The following is a 21579-nucleotide window of genomic DNA, read 5'->3' as shown; positions in this document are numbered from 1 at the left end:
GCTGGGACTCGAACCCGGGTTGGCCGTGTGCAAGACAAATGCTCTATCCACTGTGCTATCACTTCCGCCCCCCCCCCCCCCATACCATGGTTTTAAATCGGGGCCCACCAGCTGGGCGGCGGAAGGCTTTCTCTGAATTCCCTGCCTGTGAAAACCACCTGGAACCCCAACCCGGGGGCTTAACTACCCCCGGCCATGAGATCAAAGGAGGGGGGTGGTCAGACTCTCGTGGCTGAGGGTCACAGCAGGGGAGGGGGACAGGAAGGACCCCCAGGCTGGTCCCCGCCTGGCCTCTCCCCTTGCCCCGGGTGGTGGGAGGGTGATGGGAGCGAAACCACTCGAGGACCAGGTTCCAGGCACCGCGCTCAGGCCTCTGCACGCCTCGCCCGACCCAAGATTTTCCTGTCGAGTGGCCAGTCTGAGCTCAGCCTGGCTCGGCGAACAAGCCCCAGCGGGCCAGGGAGCAGCGAGTGTATTCCTTGGAGCCAGCACGGCGGTGGTGGCGACAGCAGTGTTGGTGCTAGGGGAACCTTCTCAGGCTGCACTGCACCCCCCCCCAATAAAGTGGGGTGGGGGCTTAGGTCCAAAGCCGGGGTTGCCGGGGAACAAGACGTTCAGTGAGAAGATGGTGCGGCTTGGAGAGAGATCCCCTTGGCACCATCACTGCTGCGCCCCCATAACCCGTCCCCGTTTGCTGAGTGGACAGGAACCCTCCCCCCACCCTTCCAACGCCAGCTCCAGGCTGCTGTCCCCACCGGAGTGGGACTCCCTCCTGCGGAGGGCCACCAGTGCTCCCCATGAGGCTGTGCAGGGGTGGGGTTGCGAGGGCAAGGCACCCTGCCCTGGGGGAGGGGCCGGCAGTGGGTGTAGGGGCGGGGTCCAGGGGCCCTCAGGCGGGAAGGCCCATCAGCCCACGGAAGCTCCCCGCAAGGCGGGCTGGCACTGGGAACTGGCCACTGAAATGGGGATGGGGTGGGGGTGGAGTGGGGAGCGGAATTAAGTTTGTGGCAACTTCCACTGAACTTGCAACGTGGTGAAACATGGGGAAAAAGAACAACAGAGCTAATTAGACGAGCTGAGCTGTCAGCGCGCGGCTGAATGGCTCCGCGCCAACAAACAAAAGGAAGGGCTGGCAATCAGCGGGGTGGATGGAGAGACTGCTTCATTAGGGGTGACGCAGCGACAGAGCCGGGGGTGGGGCGGGGGGGGCGCCATGCACCCGGAGACAGGGGCCGAGTCACACCCCCCCGCCCTCCGTGACCGGCCAGCCAGGACAAAGCCGGACCTCGCCACACACACACACACACACACACACACACACACACATGCACCCGTCACGGAGGCTACGAACACACTCGGAAGCACAGGCACAGCACAGCACACACACACACACACACACACACTCTCTCTCTCTCTCTCTCTCACACACACACACACACACACACACACACGCACGCACACCCCGAGCCTTACAGCTACAGCCGCATCCAAGCACAGACAAAATGGTTTAATTAAGCCCCAATCACAAGCCAATGCAGACAACTGGCCCCTCACATCTCAGCCATCGCATCCGTCTTTCTGGGGTGCTCATGGAGGGAGGGGGCTGGGGGCAGCGGGAAGAAGCCGCGCGTGTGCGTTTCCCCCTACCCCCGTCCTCGTGTGTGCGTGCGTGTGTGTGTGTGTGTGTGTGTGTGTGTGTGTGTGTGTGTGGAGGGTCGTGCTAAGCAGGATTTGAAGCTCTGTTCAAGGGGACTGGAGGGAAAGTTGGGAAACGGGCCAATTCCCCACTGGATTTCAAACCTGAGAAATCTAAGTCGGCAGGGTTAAATGTGTATTGAATACAGAAGCACCGAGCACATTTGATTTCGACGCTGAGCGAGAAATAATAAACAGGGGGCTCCTCGAGCGCCTCGCACGCGGCCAGCCGCAGCCCGGCGTCCCCCCACCCCCCCATGCCACCCCAAAGATGCAGGCCAGGCTGTTTTCGGCTCTTCTCTTTTTCGAAAGGAAAACTTAGATCCCTGGTCACACCTGACGCCAGTGACAGGTGAGCCCCGGGTCCTGCCCTGCCGGGCGGGCAGCTTGAAAACCACAGACAGACAGAGGCCACCGGGTTCTGGCAAGGGGCAGCCACGCTTTCCCCCTGGAGGCCCCCGGGCCACCCACCAGTCTCACGGCTCTGAGACTTCTCCATCCGCCCCGTGGTCTCGCTATGGTCAGGACGCCTGGGCCAGGAACGGCCACTGAGTTGGTGACCCCTCCCCGCCTCCCCGAGGATGCTGTGAAGCCCATTTCACAGATGCTCACAGGAACACCGCAGAAGGCCCCTCGGCAGGGTACGGGCAAAGATAGACGGACAGACAGATGGACGGAGCTGTCCCTCACCTGGGGGCCACTCTGGACCTCCAGGCCCCGTGGGGAGCCAGTCATCCAGCGGGCAGCCTCCTGCCCCCTGCCACAACTTTCCCCAGTGTCGCCCCTCCCCCCCCCCGCCCCACCACCTTTACTGGTGAGGCCATGTGAGAAGTGGCCCTGGCCTCCAGGACCTGGTGTTGGGGTTTCCAGGGAAGGGTTCTGACTCCATGGTTGGGTCTCAGAGTTCCCCTGCCCACCTCAAATCCTAGTCTAGGGGCCGGAGTGATAGCACAGTGGGTAGGGCGTTTGCCTTGCACGTGGCTGACCCCGGTTCAATCCCCGGCATCCCACATGGTCCCCCGAGCACTGCCAGGAGTAATTCCTGAGCATCACTGGGTGTGACCCAAAAACTAAAGAATTAAAAAAAAAAAGAATCCTAGTCCAACCTCTGTGGGGACTGAGGTCCCTACTGAGAGCTTCCCAAAATGGGTGTTTTTTTTTGGGGGGAGGGTATACCCAGAGTCTCTCGGGGGACACTCCTAGTGATACTCAGGAATTACTCCAGGTGCCGGGGACCAACGCAGGGGCTCCTGCATGCAGAGCTGGCCATCGCCCCGCCCAGGGGCCCTGAGCTTCAGGAGAGGTGCTTGGTGGGTCACAAGGGCGGGAGTCACCTTCAGTCCCCCCCAGCACCCATGAAGCTTCTCCTTCTTGCCAGCAGAGCTGGACTCAGTCAAACCCTATGGGACAGGCTGGAATGGGGAGAAAGCACAGCCCCGTGGGCAGCGTCCTGGAGTCCGGGAACCCTGATGTGCCGCCGAGGATGTGGTGGGCGACCCTGAGTACTGGCGTTGGCTGTGGGGGTGAGGGAACCGACGCAAGGGTGCTACGACGACTCACCGGGACGCCGGAGAGGGGGAATGGGGGAGGGAAAACAGGCCTGGTGGGCTCGATGCCCGATTCCATCCCAGTCCCTCTGCGGATGTGCAAACAGAGCACGAGGGTCACTCACGGGGGGGTGGGGGCTGCCCCTAAGAGCCGAAAGACGGGAGCCTCCTTGGAAGAACAGAAACGCACAGGACACCGGGCACGGCCCGATGCCAGCCAGCTCTGTCCCCCGGCATGCTGGGGAGAAGCTGGGTTCAGAGCACGCACACCTGATGCTTGAAGTTTCCACTTAAACGCAGAAAAAGCCCCCAGGTGCGCTGTCCGATTCCAGGCTAAAGAACGGTGCCAGAAACTCCTGGAATCGCGTGCGCTCTGACGCCCACAGTGAGGGCCCCTGTGGTTCTCGGTGCCTTCCCGGCGCATGCCACCCGCTGGGGTGTGGGCACGCACAGGACGGAGCCGCCACCTTGGCCACACCCCACCCCACCCCGACTCTTATCCACAGTGGGAAGAAAGCACCTTCCAACACCTGAAGGCTGGTCCTGCCCCCCCCAAAACCCCACGGTGCCCTGGAGCCAGTGTAGGTGGGACACCAGTTCCGGGGCGTTCCCGAGGGAGCCTGGTGGCAACAGAACTGTGCCCAGGAGATGCTGCTTGGGCTCCACTAAGGGACCTGCCAACGCGGCTGGACTGAGCTGACGTGGAAATTGGGGGGACCCAGCCCAGGGGCTCCCAGGGCCCTGCCCTATGGACAGCAGGTGCAGGCCTCGCCCCTGGGAGTGGGGGTCGAGGGTCTCTGGCCTCGCTCAGTCCTTTACAGGGGGAGGGAGGGCAGGGAGAGGAAGAGGGGGAGGAGGCGGAGGAGGGGGAGTAGATGGAGGGGTGAGTAGGGGGGACCGGGTAGAGGGGGAGGGTGGAGGAGGGGAGGAAGCAGGTGAAGGGGAGATGGAGGAGGAAGAGGGAGGAAGTGGTGAGTGTGGAGCTGGGGGGGAGGGAGAGGAGGGTGGGAAGGGCAGGCAGGGAGGGGGAACCAAGACTCCTTCTGAACTGGCTGATGGTCTCGGGGCCAAGACCTCGAGGGGCATTAGGTGCATGTCCAAAGCCCAGACCCGGCGGCCACCAGGCCCTGCCACCCACTGCCATGCTCTGGGGTTGCACACAGCAAACACACCACACCGCCCGGCGCCCGGCGCAGTCCGAGGAAGCAAAGAGAAGCCCAGAAAATGCCAGTATCCAAGGTCGTGCCACGCAGAGCGAGGAGGTGACCGCGGTCCCGGTGTCCTAAGCCAGGCAGCGGGACCCACCCGGTTTAGTCAGGTGGGGAGGGGGCCCAGGCAGTTGTTAGGGGGCAGGGCGGCCAGCTACTCACGGGCCTCCAGCGCTGTATCTTGGGGGGCGGCGGGCGCGCCGGCCGGGGTCTCTGTGGCTGTGTTAAAGTGGAAACTTCAAGCATCAGTAACCCCCCAGGGCAGGGTCCTTGACTGTCCCCACGGAGTCAGCACCCAGGGTTGTCCTGACCCTGTCACCCCATGACCCTGTTCCACTGGCCATCACTGCTACACGTGGGTCCTGTGGAGTCCCCCACTCTCCATCCCAGACGGACAGGCAGGTGGTCCTGGCCCCCTTGTCCCTCTCTGGGGGGGGGAGGGGAGCTGACCTGGGTCCCCCTGGCCCACCAGGCAAGGGGATGTCTGAAAGAACTTTGGTCAGCTGTCTGCCCTGCCTTGCTGGCCAGCAATGGTTCCCACCTCCGTCCAAACGTCCCAGCCCCTGCAATCACACCATCCCACGGAAGGATAACAGGGGTGGGGGTCTTTCACGCCACGGAGCTGCTGCCCCACGGATCACGGATGCTCCTCTCACTCCTCCCCCAACCCCGCCCCTGCTCCACGACACCAGGAGGCCCACACCAAGCAGAGCGCTGGGAGGTGGCTGACGGGGGTCAGGGGGAACGGCAGTTGACGGAGCCCCATGCCCTTGCTGGGGTCCTTGGCCCCTCATGAAGCCAAGGGCTCTGCTGGCTGTGCAGACGGGTCCCCCCACCTGCAGACCCCCAGCTCAGCTGGTTCTCCCACTCCACCCGCCTCCCACACCTGCTGCGGGGGAAACGGCCTAAACACGCCAGTGTCCTTTGGCCCACGCCCAGCTCCAGCCGACCGGCTCCTGGAAGCCGCCAGGAGGCCCTGGAGAAACACCCCCGCCATCCTGGCAGGGGAGCTGAGGGAAGGAAAAGGTTGGGGCGTGGGGCGGGAGGGCAGCCTGCAGCAGGACACGCCTGGGACAGTGGTCAGTGAACAGCGTGCTCCTCTGGGCAGCTCTCAAGCCTTTCCGTGGCACAGACTGCCAAGTCTTGCAGTTGGCAGGCTTTGCCCACGAAGGCGCGCCCCGGGTTAACTCCTCCCCGAATGAAGCCCTCTCCCCCCTGGCCCCCCCCACCCCCGTGGATGTGGACGCAGGCTGGCTTTCCTCTAACGCCGGTTAGCTCCCCCCTGGGAAAAATGCCATTTGGAGTGTTCCAAGCTCCCAGACTCAGGGTCCCACCACGAGCTTTTGTGATCTCATTACTGGGGTCTCCCCAGGCCCGCCCACCCCCCTTTTTTTTGGGGGGGTCACACCCAGCGATGCTCAGGGGTTACTCCTGGCTCTGTGCTCAGGAATTACTCCTGGCGGTGCTTGAGGGACCATATGGGAAGTCAGGGATCGAACCCGGGTTGGCCGCATGCAAGGCAAACGCCCTGCCCGCTGTGCTATCGCTCCAGCCCGCTCCCTCCGACCCCCCCCCCCCCCCATTCTTGGGTTTTCATCTCTTGCCTGAAACACCCCCCTCGATCCCCATCCTTCTGTCTGTGTCTCAGGGCCTCCCATCCATTGCTGCCAGCCTGACCCCTCAGCCCCCCACCAGGCCCCTCTGCCCCTGTGTTCAGGGCACCCCGGTTTGACAATCTGCCATGGTCTTGTTCGTTTCCTCTCAGTCCTGCCTCTGCTGAGTGTAGCGCCAGGCGCAGCACAGCTGTGCAGTGACTGCGGTCTGGCTAGACTGCCTGGCACCTGCAGGGTCCGTCAGCTTCTGTGATCGACCTGTGGTCCCGGGGTTGTGACCAGGGTCTGTCTGTCATCTGAAGTCACATTTGTACCACCTGGCAGGAAAGTCACTTTTCCTGGCCACACCCAGGCTAGAAGCTAGCAGACGACCAGAGGGTTTGAAGACAGCAAGAAAGCTGGTGCGAGGGTCCTGAGCCTGAGCAGGGATGTGCCAACCCCAGGCCCGTGTATACCATGGAGCAGGGGTGCCCCAGGTAGGAGAGGAGGCTGTGGTTTCCCAATGATGCTGTGCATGTATGTGTGTGTGTGTGTACATGCATGTGCACACGTGTGCGTATGTATTCACGTGTGTGGGTGCTCATGTGTGCATGTCCATGTGTGCACGCACGTGTGTGTACATGTATTGTGTGCATATCTGTGCGTGCCTGTGTACATGCATGTGCACACGTGCATGTGTATGCATGTGTGTGCATGTGTGTGTGTGTGTGTGTGCACATGAGCTGACAGTTGGGGTGCAGGAGTGGGACAAATGAGCTGATGACACTGGGGGTGACTCAAGGCAGGCCCCGGGGGGTGACACGGATGGGAGGAGTGGCAGAGCCCGTCGGACAGAGCCAAGGAAGGACCAGCCCAGCCTCGCATCCTCCAGCCCACGGCCTGGGTGCCCTGGGAGCTGAGTCCAGGATTAAATGTGTGTGGGGACCAGGACAGGGTCCAGGGCCAAGGAGGTCACTGAGAGAGTCTGTAAGCCTGGAGACCCCCAGCTCCGAATGCACTCCCCAGGTGGACATGAGAACACAGAGGGGGTCACTCCACTCAGCGACCTGGCACCCCATGACCACCGTGGTAGGGGGCAGGGCCTGGGACAGGGGTGCAGAGTGGAGAGAGGTGAAGTAATTTCTTTCAGGTCTGGGTGACGGGGTGCTGGGGGTGACCCTCAGCCTCTTGCCTGGAAACTGGCCGCCACGCAGGATGGACAGAGAAGTGGACCTGTGGGCTTGGGCCTTGAAACTGTACCTGCCGGGAAAGGCACTGGGCTAAGTGTGTTTCTTCCATTTTAAAAAAGAAAAAATCCCCGTTTAAATTTTATTTTTTCCCTTTGGGGGCAGGGGCTCACTTAGTGGTGTCTGGGGCCAACGTGAAGGTATACAGGGAACCGTGAGCTGCGGGGGTCAAGCCTGGGCCCCAGCCCCCCGACTTCTCTCTGGGAGCACCTGGGTCCTCGGTGACGAGAGAAGTGAATGTGCTCACGTCCCGGGGAACTCTGCACTCAGACAGAAACCTCTCGGGAGTCCCCCACAGGAGGAGACACCGGGGAGCTGGTGTGGGGTTCTGTCCACCAGCCTGCTGGGGAAACCGGGCATCCCAGCCCCTTGCACCACCCATGCCCCTGCTGTGCCCACGGGGCTTCTCAGAAGAGCCCTGGGGCCTGGAGGTCCTCCGGGAGGGGATGGGGTTTCACGACATCTCAGCTCTGCATGCATTCCCACTTCTCTCCTTCCCCCAGAGAGGCTGAGAGATGGCAGGCGGCCACACTGCGGCAGCGGGCATTCTAACAAGCCGGTGTCCAAGTGCGCGGGGCCACCAGAGTCAGCCGCTCTCTAACACGGCCAACTCATTATTCTTGCCCCTTCTGCTTTACTTTTTTAAAAAAACTTTGGCCACACCTGGCGATGCTCAGGGCTCACCCTGGCTCTGCATGCAGGAATCACTCCTGACGGGGGGCCGGGGGGCCATATGGAGTCTGGAACCCGGGGTTAGCAGCATGCAAGGCAAGCGCCCTGCCCACTGTGCTCTCTTTCAGGCCCTGTCGTTCCTGAACCTTCTGAGGTTGGGCCATATGGCCAGGTCTGTGCCTTGGGGACGGGAGGAAAATCCTGAGTGCGCTCTTGCTCCCGGCTGGACACGGGTGGGACTCGGGCTCCTGCATCCAGCCGGGAACTGGGCTCTCTGGGGGCCCAAAGAGACTCGAGTGTGAGCGAGGGTGATTCTGGGGACAGGGCAGGCCCTGGGAGGGCCTGGGATGTCGACCTCAGGGTGGGATTTGGAGCCTGGAAAACCAGGGGCAGGTGACGGTGGGAAGGAGGGTGGGGGTCTCCCAAGGACAGACTCGCCCTCCCCAGCTGGGAACTCCTTGCCCAGGCCCAGAGCGCAGCTGAGAGGAGGCCCAGGTGAGCCTCAGATTTGCAGTTCATTTGTTGATGCAGCAAAACACATTGTTTCCAAAAGGTCAGGAGGGGATGCCAGGCTGGAATATCAACTTAATTACCCTGGCGGCCTGGCTGTGCGGACAAGCTGATGAGCTGCTGCGGTGGGAGTGAGGGAGAGGAGCAGCTGCCACGCCCTCCTGACGCCTGCAGGGTGAGCTGGACGCAATACCCCCACCCACGTCCGCCCCCTGCCCCATACACTATACCCTGTGTTCCGGATCCCTGACCATCTGGGGCCTCCTCATGCAAGGACCCCATGCCATCACCCCTTTGAGCAGCTCCAGGAGGCAAATGCTTGCCCGGGATGACAGTGGGTAGTTTGGGGCAGACCCTGGGCACTGACTGGGCCAATGGCTCATCTCAGTACACAGCAAGGGTCCTGTGGTCGGAGGGAGGGAGGAGAGGGCGGTCCTTGGCTGGCAGGGAGGCACAGCTTGGACACCCCAGGGAGGTTAAGGCGGGAACTCCAGGGGGTGGCTGTGGAGGGTGGACTGTGCCCCGTGTCTCAGAGGGGCCGGGCTTTTGCCTTGGACCGCAGGTGTTGCTCAGACTGGTGTTGCTCAGGCTTGCCCGGCTGAGCCGAGCCCCGGGGAGAGGCTCCCCATGCGACAGGTGGGGGCACGGGCACAAGGACACTGCATAGTGGGCGGTGGTAGCCTCAGAGCAAGGGTAGCCAGGCCTGCAGCCAGCCACACCCCGCCCCCTCTCCCCTATCCCCCCAGGGAGGGGACCCCAGCAGGGAAGGGGGCCCGGGCCAGGGTGGGGAGGGTCGACTCCTGGGCTGGGCTGGGGGTGAGGGGGGGCTGAGCACCCCCACGGGCCACCTTGAGGGGTTCTCCTGGGCGGCCCCGCCGGCCGGCTGCTTCCCGACGGGCGTGGGAGCTGCGAGCCGTCAGCGGGGCGGCCCCCCGACGCTGACAGGAGTAGTATTTTGTCGTGGTGCCGGTTAATTTGTAGTGGCATTTGTGCTTGAAGCCTTGTCAAGCGCCCTGATTACTTACCGCGCGAGGAGCTCGGCTGACGCGCGGTTCACAGGCCCCACAAAAGCAGCGCCAGGCAGCTGGGAGGGCTGGCAGGGGGCGGGCGTGGGGGCCCGGGCGACCCCCGCGCGGGGGGCGGGACGGGGGCCGTGCTTTGTCTGTAGCCCGCGCAGCTGCTCTGCGTGGACAGGTGCCAGCCTACTGCTGACCAGAGGTCGGGAGCCAGATGCGGACAGTAGCTGGTGGGGGGGCGGTGGGGGGCTGCAGCCTCGTTAGACCATGTGGGTCTCTGCTCAGACCCTGTGGGGGACAGGCACCCCATGGGGATCCCCCCCGCCCTGTGCCCACCCAAGGTGACACTCCCGGAGGCGAGGGGGCTTCTGGCTTCTGGCTGTGGGGAGAGTGACTTATTCTTGGGTCCCACCCGGGGTCAGCAGGGGGTAGTGTCCGGTACCCTGCTAGGGAAAGGCAGTAACACCCTCCACCTCAGCCTAACAGAGGGGATTCCCCCCACCTCTTCCTGGCTGCATGCGAGGAAGCTGAGACTGGTTGGTCTGGGGACAGCCCGGCCTCCCCGTGACCCGGGCACTCCTTCCACAAGGCGCGCAGGAGGACGGTGCCCCGGGGTCCCCCTGGCAGTGATGCTGTCCCACCTCACCAAGCCTGGTGCCAACCTGACCCAGTTCTCAGTTTGCTGGGCAGTGCCCGCGGGACAGCGGGGCATCCCCGCTCCGAAAGGGACAGCCTGCAGTGTACATGGGCCAATCAGGGTGAGTCTCACACCCAGCACCGGCCAACCCCTGGTGGCAGGCCCCACGCATGGGTGGACAGGCTCCCGTGGGGGCACAGAGCCTGGTTTGGTGGCCTCTCCCACCCCTGACTCCATATGCAGCCTGTCCCGTGCCTGGCATTCCATCGCTGAAGACCCATCATGGCCCTGACCGGCCCACCCCACGCCCCGGCCGCCCCTTCTTTCTCGGCTTTCCGTTGTTCCCCGGGCCCACCTGACGGGTCCTGCTCGGTCTCAGGCTTGTTCTTTCCCTGGCCGCTGTCCCTTCTCCTCGTCTGTCCTGCCTTAGAGACAGCCGCTTCCCCGGGGCAGTGCCGTGGCAGCGTCTCCTCTGGACCCCGGCTCTGGGCATGAGCTTGGCATGCTCCACAGTAGCCTTGACTGGCACCAGCGTCCAGCGCCCGAGAGGCCTGACCTGGTGCTTGCCGGAGCCACGGCTAGTGCTCATCATTGTCATCCTTGATCCCTGTCCCCAGGGCGGCTCCAACCACCAGTCTGCCCACGACTCCTGTGACACTAACACTCCCCGTCACGCCCTGCCACGTGTCTCGTCACATACTGCCACATTTCCCCCCCTATGTCCTGCCACGCTCCCTGCTCTCTCCTGCCACATTTTCTGCTAGTTTTGAGCCACATCTGGACACATTTTCCTGCCACATTTCCCACTACCTTTTTGCTACCGCCGCCTCCCACCGCATTCCCTGACGCATCTGACCACCTTCCCGCCAGGCCTGGCCACGTGTCCTGCACGCCCCGCCACGTGTCCCGCGTGCTTCTGACGGAAAAGGCTCTCTGCCTTGAGGCTCCTGGTCGAACAGGTTGCGCCCCGGGGCCTTGCCAGACAGCAAGAGACGACTGGAGCAGCACAGGGAGCTCTTCCTCAGCGTATGTGCCACGCCAGCCAGCCAAGCCAGGCTTCGCACCCGGGTCGGGATTCAAACAAACAAACAAACAAAAAAATTTTTTTTTTTTAATTTCCCTTACAACAAATGGATGGAGAACCCGGTTTAAAAAAAAAAAATTCCTGGACCCTGGAATATATTTCTATCTGTGTCAAAGTCTACCCGTCCACCGCCTCAGCAGAGTTTAAAATCCTAGCTAATAGGTTAACAACTGTTTTTCTTCGGCTTCAAATGAAGACTATCAGAAGGCTGGGGAATATGCAGCTCTCCAATTTGTACGGACTGCACACAGCTCCCTGGAACGTGTGTTTGACAGGACTGACATTTTGTACCGCTGTGAGATGGGAAAACGTGTGACATTTTTATTCATGGTGGCGTACGCCCTTGTAATGATCAGCTCTGGTCGATGTGCTTACCGCAGCAGCCCCGGAGCCCTCGGAGAACAAACAGGAGCCCGAGGTGCCAGCAGTTCGACTGCCTTATTAAACACCGCCAGGATCCTAACGAAGACCAACTGCTGGAAAATCTCACTGTCAAATCCTCAAGGACATTGTCAGCGCGCAGCTAACTGCATATATTTTTCATTTAAAATCCGGAGACCCAGCGCGGGGCCCCGGCCACCGAGGGGCGGGGTGCCGCTCGGCCGGCCGGCGTCTGGGGAGCAGGCGCTGGGTGAAGGGCGGGGATCGGGGTGCGGGGATGGGGGGGTGGTATAGGGCTCCAAAAGGGGCGGCTGCGCCGGGGACTGCCTTCTGCCAGGCCGCAGAGATGGATCCACTTCCCGAGACTGTGCAAATCTGCATAATTGGCAAATGCCCCCCCTGTTCCTCTACCCCCCCACCCCCCGCTTCTCGTAGGTGTGACCCCTGCAACTCGGCACTAATCAGCCTTCTGCTCAGCGCAGGCCCTGAGACATCTGCAGGGCACACGGCCGGGCAGGTGTGGCAGCTGGACGGACAGCCACATGCTGGTGACCCCCCACCTGCCGTCTTACTGCTGGCTGGGATGACGCAGGGTCAGTGGGCTGGAGGGCCCTCCCTCGGCGGCGGCGGCGGCGGTGGCAGCCACTTCTAGCTGTGATGCGGCTCGGAGGGCCCTTCTCCCCGGCCCCATGAGGCTGAGGCTGAGAGATGCCCCAGGAAAAAGTGCATCCTCGACACGGGACCCCGAACCCCTCTGAGAGCATGCTGGGCCCCCAGGCGCCTGCCGTCCGTTTAGGGGACCTCAGGGGCAGTGGCGGGGCTGGTGGTCACCCTGGGCGGGGCCTCTTTCCGCTGTAGCCCCGAGCCCTGACGGTCACCATCCCCAGGGGGAATGGCCTGAGAGAGAGAGAGAGAGAGAGAGAGAGAGAGAGAGAGAGAGAGAGAGAGAGAGAGAATGTGTGTGTGGTGTGTGTGTGTGTGTGTGGTCGGGGGTTGCCCTTCAGAAGGCTGAGGGTGGAGGGCCCTGTCCCCCCATTCTTCCACCAGGCTGGTCTGTCGCTCTATAGTGCCCCCTACCCTGGGTGATGGGAGGGTCCGTTAGCACCTGCCCTGCACCCCCGGGTAAACACGGTTAGCATTGGGCTGTGCCCCTCGACATGGGAGAGCCCAGGGGCTTCCCTGGGGTGTCTCCCTCATCACCCCCTGAGGTGACAACCCTGATGAAGACCCTACTAGCTCTGTGAATCTCCCCACCTCAGCTGCCTCCACCCCCTCCTGTGGGGGGCTGGCATACATGTCCCCCCAAATGTGTCCCCCGGCTCCCTCCCAAGATTCAGGGTCCCCCACAGTCTGGCCCCCGAGCTTCCCCTGCTGCCCTGCCAGCTGCCTCCTGCCCTCCTGTGCCCCCCTATGTCCCCCTGTCCCTCCTGCGGTGGGACGGTGCTCCTGCCATGGACCAACCCCTCTGGCAGAGTGATCACACCTCCACCAGGAAGTTTCCCCTGGTTCCCCTCACACCCTGTGGCCAGCCCTCTGCCAGCCAGCACCCCGTCCCCTGGTGGCAGGTCACTGTCGGCCGCATACAGGGAGTGCCCGCTCTGCCAGGCCCTGTGACCTGGGCCAGGGCTGGCCTTGGGGTTGACATGCCCCAGGGTCCGCTGCCTCAGCAAAGGCAGAACTTCACGAGGGCATCATAGGGTAACTTGGGGGTCCTGCCTGCAGATTCCCCGCATGGCACCTGGATTTCTAATCATGGAGAAAGGCAGGTGGCAGGTGCCCCCCATTCTCAGTGGGGCACAGAGGGTCTGGCAGACAGTGGGGGCAGTGCTTCCCTCCTTCCTCCTGCTCTGGGAAGGTGGGGGCTATCCCCTCTCTTGGCTGCTACCGGTTGCCAGGGCCCCTGCCAGAGAGGGGGCCCGGGGAGTCCTGAGGGGCCTGGGAGATGGCTGAGACCATGAGTCACGCTGGCTGAGTGGCAGCAGCATCTCTGAGTCCCATTCAGATGGCTCTGGGCCACGAGATCCCCGACTCCCCCAGGCCCCGTCACGCTCTGCCTTCTCCTCCACCCGGGTGAGTTCTTCCCTGTCACTGTCACTGTCCTCCCATTGTTCACTGATTTGCTCGAGCGGACCCAGTAACGTCTCCATTGTGAGACTTGTTGTTAGCGTGTTTGGCATACCGAATACATCATGGGGAGCTTGCCAGGCTCTGCCGTGCGGGTGAGATACTCTTGGTAGCTTGCCAGGCTCTCCGAGAGGGGAGGAGGAATCGAACCCGGGTCGGCCAGGTCGGCCGTATGCAAGGCAAATGCCCTACCACTGTGCTATTGCTCTAGCCCGAGTTCCTCCCTATGTTTCAAAAAATCTTTCTCAGGCTGAACGAAACACAATGAGAGATTCTGGGAAAGATTCTGGGTCCAGCTGATGGACCCCGCCCGGGTAAGGCCACTCCAGAGCCACTAGGCACCAGGGAGGGCGCGTGCCTTGCACGTGGCTGACCCAGGTTCCATCCCAGCACCACGTAGGGCTCCCATGAGTCCACCAGGAGGGATCCTTGAGCACGGGGCCAGGAAGGAGCCCCAAGCACCTCTGGGTGTGGCAAACTCCCCAAACAGTGCTCAGAGTCAGGGAACTGGAAAGTGCCACTCAGCGCTGCCGCCCGTGGACTGTTGCTCTGGCCCAGTTCTCCCAGGTTGGGGGTCGGGGAGTCCCTGGCCAGTGTGGTCCCCACTGCCCCAAACTGGAAGACAGGGAGAGGGCTACTAGATACAGACGGGAAGGGCAGCCCCGCTGGGGAGAAAGCAAAGGGTCAGACTCAAGCGGCAGAAGGGAGGGTGGGAGGCGAAGCAGAAGTACCCGCTGGGGGCCTCCGCGGGATTTGCGAGGGGTCTCAGAGCCGAGGCCTCAGGGCCCAGGTGCAGCTGACAGCCCTGGGGGGCAGCCTCGCCTGGGTAGGGCTGGGGGCTGGGCTGGCTTCCCGGTCCAAGGACAGACTCAGGGAGAGCAGAGCTGAGCCCGAGAAGCTGCCGCAGAACCGGGGGGTGCTTGGTCGCCCAGGGCTAGCCCACCCTGTGGGTGCCAGCCCAGCCCTTCTGCAGACTCTACCTGGGGCCCAAGCAGGGGCTGAAAAGGTCACCGCGGCTGCCACTGAGGCCTAGAATAGGCTGGAGTTAGACTGGCCTGCAGAAGGCTGCGCCTGTCCCCCCTGCCTGCTCCCCATCCCAGGAGAAAGTGCTCTCCGGCCAGAGCGCGGCTGTGGACCGTGGGGGACCAGGGCTGGGCTCCTGAAATTCTGTTGACCTCTGCAAACCTCTCCACCAGGGCATGGCGGTGCAGCAGGACCCCCATGGAGGTGCAGACCAGGTGGAGCAGAGGCCAAGGGGCCTTGGCACCGGCACATAGCACTCATCGGCCGCGCGCTGTTATCAAGCTAGAGCGCCCCCTGCAGGCAGGGCCAGGCCACTGTCACTGGCCTCACCAGTGGGCCGAGCTGGCTCAAGGACCCCACCGCCAGGTCACCACTGCCGCCACCAACCAAGCCCGGCTGGTAGGAACCATCGTGCACTGCGACCCACTGCCCAGGCCAGCTGCCAACTTTCTAGCCTTCCCCAGCAGGTCGCCGGACCCGAAGAGCACCAGCCGTGGAGCAGACATGCCCCAGGGCATGCATGCCCCAGGCCCCGAGTTAACACCCCCTCCCCGCCCCCCCGCAGGAGCTTTGTATTGGAACAAGACTCCAGTTATGCTCACACAGTGCGTTTGATTATGCCCCACAGTCTCTCACTGTAGCACTGTCCTCCTGTTGTTCATCAATTTGCTTGCGTGGGCATCAGTAACGTTTCCATTGTGAGACTTGTTACTGTGTTTCGCGTATCAAATACGCCACGGGGAGCTTGCCAGGTTTTGCCGGGTGAGATACTCTCGGTAGCTTGCTGGGCTCTCCGAGAGGGGCAGAGGAATTGAAACCAGGTCGGCCACGCCAGCCACGTGCAAAGCAAACACCCTACCCGCTGTGCTATCACTCCAGTCTCTCACAGGAAAATTAAAAAAAAAATGTTCCATTTGGTAGGACGCAAGGCCTGTTGGACTTTCCCTTCCCTTGATGCTCCCTCACCACTCCCAGGCCCTCCCTGCCAGAGGCCTGGCACACCGGCCTTTATTTTATTTTATTTTGCTTTTTGGGTCCCACCTGGCGATGCATTGGGGTTACTCCTGGCTCTGCACTCAGACCGGTGCTCACGGGACCATATGGGATGCTGGGAATCGAACCCAGGTTGGCCACGTGCAAGGCAAACACCCTATCCGCTGTGCTATCTCTCCAGCCCCACACCACCCTTTAAAGGCTTGTGAAGACACACGCTGAAATGAGGCAGGACGAAAATTCCCACCCCACCAAGCTGTTTCCGCTTGGAAACCAGGCCCTGGTTGAGAGAAAGCCGTTTGCCAGCAGCTTCCGACCACGCACGGGCATCTTCGGCGTCTTCTTCACAGTCAGACACAGAGTAACGGCACTAAAAACCAAGTCACTCGCTGGCCTTACAGCCAGGCTGCTCACTCAGACGATGGCCGACTAAAACCAACGACGAAGTCCGCACTGATAACGTGACCTGGATGGACGCCCATTCGGTACCAGGCTGTGGGGCGGTGGTGGGGCATGACTTTGGACGGGGGGTGGGGGGGGGAAGTCACGTTCTTGAGGGGGGAAGGCGAGTGGCATTAAAGAAGAAATGAAAAGGGTGGAAGGCGAAGAGATAGGACAGCGGGAAGGGCGCTTGCCGTGTACACATTCGACCTGGGTTCGGTCCCCCGGCACTGCATAGGGTCCCCCGAGCCTAGCCAAGAAGGAGGGATTCCTGAACACAGAGTCAGGGATAATTCCTGAGCACTGCTGGCTGTGGCCCAAACACCAAAAAAAAAAAAAAAAAAGAGAGGAAGATAATAAAAAAAAAAGAGGTAATGACAGAGGGCGTTGGGGGGTGTGTGTGTGTGGGGGGGGTGGGATCCCTGGGGGAGGGGACACCATTGAGAGGTTTTGGCCTCCCAGAGGCACTGGGAAGAGAGACACAGGGGCAGGCTCCGAGCTGCACAGGTGGCTGGTAAAGTTCCCACCTCTGCCAGGGTGAAGGCTAGAGGGGGGGGGGGGGGGGGGGGCGGGGGAAGGCGTCTGGGAGGTGCCTTCCAGTTGTAGCTCGGTGGGGGTGCCAGAACAGAGTGGGGTCTGCAGGGTCGGGGCGGGTGGAAGGGCCCTGCAGGTGACTTCTCAGCACTCGGGGGCACCCAGAGTTGCGGAACTGGCCGGGGCAGAGACCCAGCTCAGCCAGTAAAGCTGCGGGTGCTGGGGGTCCTGCTGCTGCACAGGCTGCAGAAAACCCCCCTCCCTCTGTAGAGCTACTTGGTAAGTGGGGGCCGCCGGGACCCTCCCATCCCACCGCTCTGTCTGGCTTCATAAAGAGGTGCTGAGAACCCAGCACCATCCACATCCTGGCGGGATTCACCTGTGTGGACGATGGCTCCAGCCCCGAGGTGGCACAGGAAATATTTAATTTTTTTAATATTTTGGCTTTTGGGGCCATACCCGGTGGTGCTCAGTGGTGACCCCTGGCTCTGTGCTCAGGAATTACTCCTGGCGGTGCTTGGGGGGGGGCATAAAGGATGTCTGGGATTGAACATGTCCCCTAGCTGCTGTACTATCGCTCCAGCCCCAGTAAAAACTTTCTTTTTTTTTTCTTTTGGGGGTCACACCGGGCCATGCTCAGGGGTTACTCCTGGCTCAGGCACTCAGGAATTATTCCTGGTGGTGCTCGGGGGACCGTAGGGGATGCTGGGGATCGAACCCCTGTGCAAGGCAAATGCCCTACTGCTGTGCTATCGCTCACTACTCTTGGAGAGAGCCGAAGGTCTTTCAAGGGCCGGCTGCCAGGAGGAGGTGCTGCCGAGGCACTGCCCATCAATCAATCGCGAGCTGGGTGGGGGCGGGGGGGTGGGGCAAGTGGGAAAGAGTTAAAAGAAAAGGCTCTGCTGATTTCCCCAGCCCATCCCCCACCCCCGCAGCTAATCTGTCACCTAATGAAGAAGAGGCCAGCACTGAGAGCCAGCTTCACTTACAGCAAACTGATTAAGAATGTTCAACCAACAGCGGACGGCGGACCTTTCCCGAGAAAATAAATAGAGTGTAGACTGTATGCAAATGTGTTTGTCACTTTGACAGCGCGTCTCAATTAAGGCACCGCGTGGCTGCGGGTAGGCTCTGCGGCTGCAGCTGGAGGGGAAGCCGGCTGCATGGCTGATGTTCGGGGCCTGACCTTAATCCGCATGCATGCATTAGGGGGGGGGAAAAACACCACAACCCTGCCTTCCTGTACACTTGCATAATGCTGGCAGCCACGTGACGGAAGTGACAAACGGGGCGGGATAGGGGCGGGGGGGGGGTGGGGGGAGCCACTTTCATCCCTCTCTGGTTTCCAGACCCAGGAAGGCACAGGCAGCTCTCATTTCCACAGAGTTTGGGGTGGCTTTTTTCTTCTTTTTAATTGTTTATCGCCCCCACCTGCGGGCAACTGCAGCGTGCTTATTCTGCATTTAGCTGGGAATGGCATTAAAGCCGCTCTCCTTCTTGCTGAAATGGAGAGTCCTTTCTCCGCTTCAAATACAGCCTCCTTTTCGTGTCTGTGTGTGTGTGTGTGTGCGCGCACACACACACACACACACACACACACACACACGCGCGCGCGCTTCGAAAATGGAATGTTTAACACCATGAAATCCCCTCTCCTGCCCCCCTCCTTCTCTGCGCTGGGCTCCAAACTCCAGCGAGGACGGCGGCGCTGGCTCTTTTCATGGGAAGGCTGGTGTGCGCAGGAATGAGGACAAAGGCAGGCAGGAAGCTGGCTCTGGAAGGCCCCAGACAGCAGCCCTGGGAATGGGCGCAGGCTTCTCCCACAGGGCCTGAACTCGCCCCCCCTCCCCCCTCAGGACGCAGCTCTGCAGGGGTGCCAACAGAGAGATCTGCAGATGATCATAAACCAAAGCCTGCAGTGCCGAGTGGAGTGGGTGCCTCTTCCTGGCGCTACTTTTTCTTTCTTTAAGAAAAACACTGTTTTTTAAATGTAAAGGGAACCTCCCCAACTTTAATTCTCTGAATAATAACTTATTCTCTGAAATAACAAATTACAGAGGAAGAGCCTATGTTTTCACAAACACCCCCTGCCACCCCAACACTAACCCACTACCACTATTTCAATATTTCCCTTTAATCCTAAATGGATTTGAGCCTGGTTCCCAATGGGAGATGCTTAATACTTATCTGTTAAGTAAGTAAGTAAGTAAAGGCCCTCCCGTTGATCGTCGATTTGCTCGAGCGGGCCCAGTAACGTCTCCATTGGAGACTTTGTTGTTACTGTGTCTGGCATATCGAATACTCTCGGTAGCTTGCCGGGCTCTCCAAGAGGGGCGGAGGAATCGAACTTGGGTCGGCCATGTTGGCTGCGTGCAAGGCAAACGCCCTACCGCTGTGCTATCGCTCCAGCTGTTACAACAAGTAAATTTTTTTGGGGGGGGCAGTGTTGGTGGGGAGCCCAGAGGGGGATTGGGCTAAGTGCTCAGGGCTTACTCTTCGGTCTAGGATCACTTCTGGCATGGCTCTGGGGACCACACAGGGTTCCAGGGACTGAACCCAGGTCAGTTGTGTGTAAGGCGAATGCCCTACCTGCTGTACTAATCCTGACCCCTACAACAGGTACATCTTACATGCATATTTCTATATCCTATGCTAAGAGAAGAAGATGGTCATCTAAGATAAGATCAGGATGACAGTTTCAATCACACATTCTCTAGGAAACAGCCAAAAGTATCAGCAGATTCAAGATTAGATAACCCGGCAAATTCTGGTTGTAGTTGAGTCTTGCTAAGTTCTTGTTAAGAACCATTTCTCAGGTAATATTAGAAACTTCTGCTAAGGGTGAGAGTTCAAGCAAGAGAAGCAGGGGGAGGCTGTGCAATCATCAACCAAATATATATGTATATTTATATATATGCATATATATGTAAAGTATTACGCCCAGGAAGAAACAGATGCAGAAATTTCAGTCTCTCGGCTGAGTGGATGGCTTTACTTAAGTGACAGAAAAAAAAGAAGAATCCAACAGGAGACAATTTTCCAAATGCTCAGGCTGGTGAAAATAGCCAAGGAACCGGCTCTCACGGAGGGCAGGTCGGCATTCACTCTGAGAGGCCTGAGTCCGATACTGATTTTCAGGAAGGACATTAATAAAGAACTCCTAATTGATTTCTTTCTTTATCTCCCCCTTCCTCTTTTTTTTTTTTTTTTACAAAATGATTGCGCTCGCTGTCTTCTATTTGGAGGTGCCAAGAAGGGCCTTGGATGCTTAAGTGTCCTAATGAGATGCTTAGCTAACAGAAGCCCCTCAAAACTAGGGCCTGAGAGCATGACGGGGGCGGAGGGGGCACGCAGGTGTCTTCTACTTGGGCCAAGAGTGGAGGCTGTGGCCTTCTGTGAATTCTGGAACATTCTCCTTCCCAACAGGCTTTGCACCGTGGGAACTGGAGATCTATACTAGCTCATGGAGCTGCTGTGTGCAGTCCCCTCACCCGAGCACGGGAACTTACCTGGCCGAAGTGGACAGTGATGGGCCTCCGGTCCTCTCGGTGCTTGGTCTCCACCAGTGGGGATGGCGCCGGCCTGGGCAGTGGCTCCTCAGAGGGGGCCGTGCAGCCGTTCTCGGTGATGTCCTGTGGGGAGAAGGCAGTGAGGTGGGGTTGATGTTGGGGTACCTGCCCTGAGCACAGGTGTCCCCCCGCCAAGCTCCCAGGTACGAGGCCTGTCCTTGGCTCCCAGGGGGCATCTGAGAGGTGGAGGGAGGAAGGCTGGCTGCGCTTGACTGAGCCTTGATGTCCTGGGATGCCCTCACTCGTCGCCATGGTGGGGACGTCCTTCCTTCCTCCTCCTCCTGTGGCTGGGTACCTATCTTCCCTTTCTGGGAGCGTTCAGGGCTTATGCCTGCCTGTGTTCAGGGCTTACTCCAAGTGGGAACTAGGGAACTGTGTGAGATGTGGAGACTCCAACCCGGTTCGGCCTTGAGTAAGGCAGGTGCTTATCCACTGTCCGATGACTCTAGCCCCGACACCTGGCCAACTCTCAGATACACTTGCTTTGCCCATGCACGGGTATCTGCAAACAGCTTGCAGCCACGGGGCTGTAATTTGACAGCCTCTGCTCACCCTATCCAAGCATCTCTGTGGAGCTTGGCCTTCTGAGGACCCTTTTAAGGACCACATGGTGTTAGCTAGTTAGTTACGTGAGTTACGGGGGCAGTGTGCAGGTGAAATAATGCAACCAACTTTTCTTCTCCTGAGGGGCCCGGAGACCGCTCCTGACCCCCTGCCCCCGTAAATACCACAGCAATTAACACTGCAATTTCTCCTCCTCTTTAGTGGTTTCTTCTTTTTTTTGGTGGGGGGGGGGGGGTGCTGCGTGCTGGGCGGGGGGTCACTGGGGGGCACTCCCAGAGATTCTCAGCAACTTGGGATGGATGACCTTGGGGTGCTTGGGGCCACCATGGTGAAGGTCGGGGATGTCAAGGCTACCACTGACAATACTTGGGGGACCACGGACTGGTGCCGGGTTTGAAGCCTACTCATGAGGCCCTTGTTCCCCGGGGGGGGGGGGAGGGCACTATGTTCCCCCACCTGGATTATGTCCTTTCTTGAAAATGCCTAGGAATGAAGTTACCGGGTCAAAAAAGATAAAATCCGCTTGAAAGGCTTTTTATTCATGCTACCAAACTGCTTTCCAATTTACACCAGCTACCCGGGGTGGGGGCGTCAGCAGTCTCAGCGCGCCTCAGCCCCTTTGCTAATTTAAGAGGTGAAAAATTGAGACCTCGTCATTGTTGTTTCAATTTGCATGACTTTGATTATTTGTGAGTGAGAACACTCCCTCCATGTTTGTTTATGGATAATGCTACAGAGTGTG

At 60.3% G+C, this 21579-nt stretch overlaps 1 protein-coding gene across 3 annotated transcripts in view; it reads right to left on the bottom strand.

The window, feature by feature from the left end:
- Positions 1 to 21579, bottom strand: part of DENND1A (DENN domain containing 1A) — a 523912-nt gene that overhangs the window by 18637 nt on the left and 483696 nt on the right. For all 3 annotated transcript variants that reach the window (XM_056138645.1, XM_056138644.1, XM_056138646.1), the window contains one exon: positions 20214 to 20336. In XM_056138645.1, the coding sequence (XP_055994620.1) occupies positions 20214 to 20336 (123 nt within the window). The remainder of the gene's footprint in view (positions 1 to 20213; positions 20337 to 21579) is intronic.

This window comes from Sorex fumeus, unplaced genomic scaffold (assembly GCF_029834395.1).
Source record: "Sorex fumeus unplaced genomic scaffold, SorFum_2.1 ptg000129l, whole genome shotgun sequence".
In the NCBI taxonomy this organism is placed as follows: domain Eukaryota; kingdom Metazoa; phylum Chordata; class Mammalia; order Eulipotyphla; family Soricidae; genus Sorex; species Sorex fumeus.
This window is presented reverse-complemented; position numbering and strand designations above follow the sequence as displayed.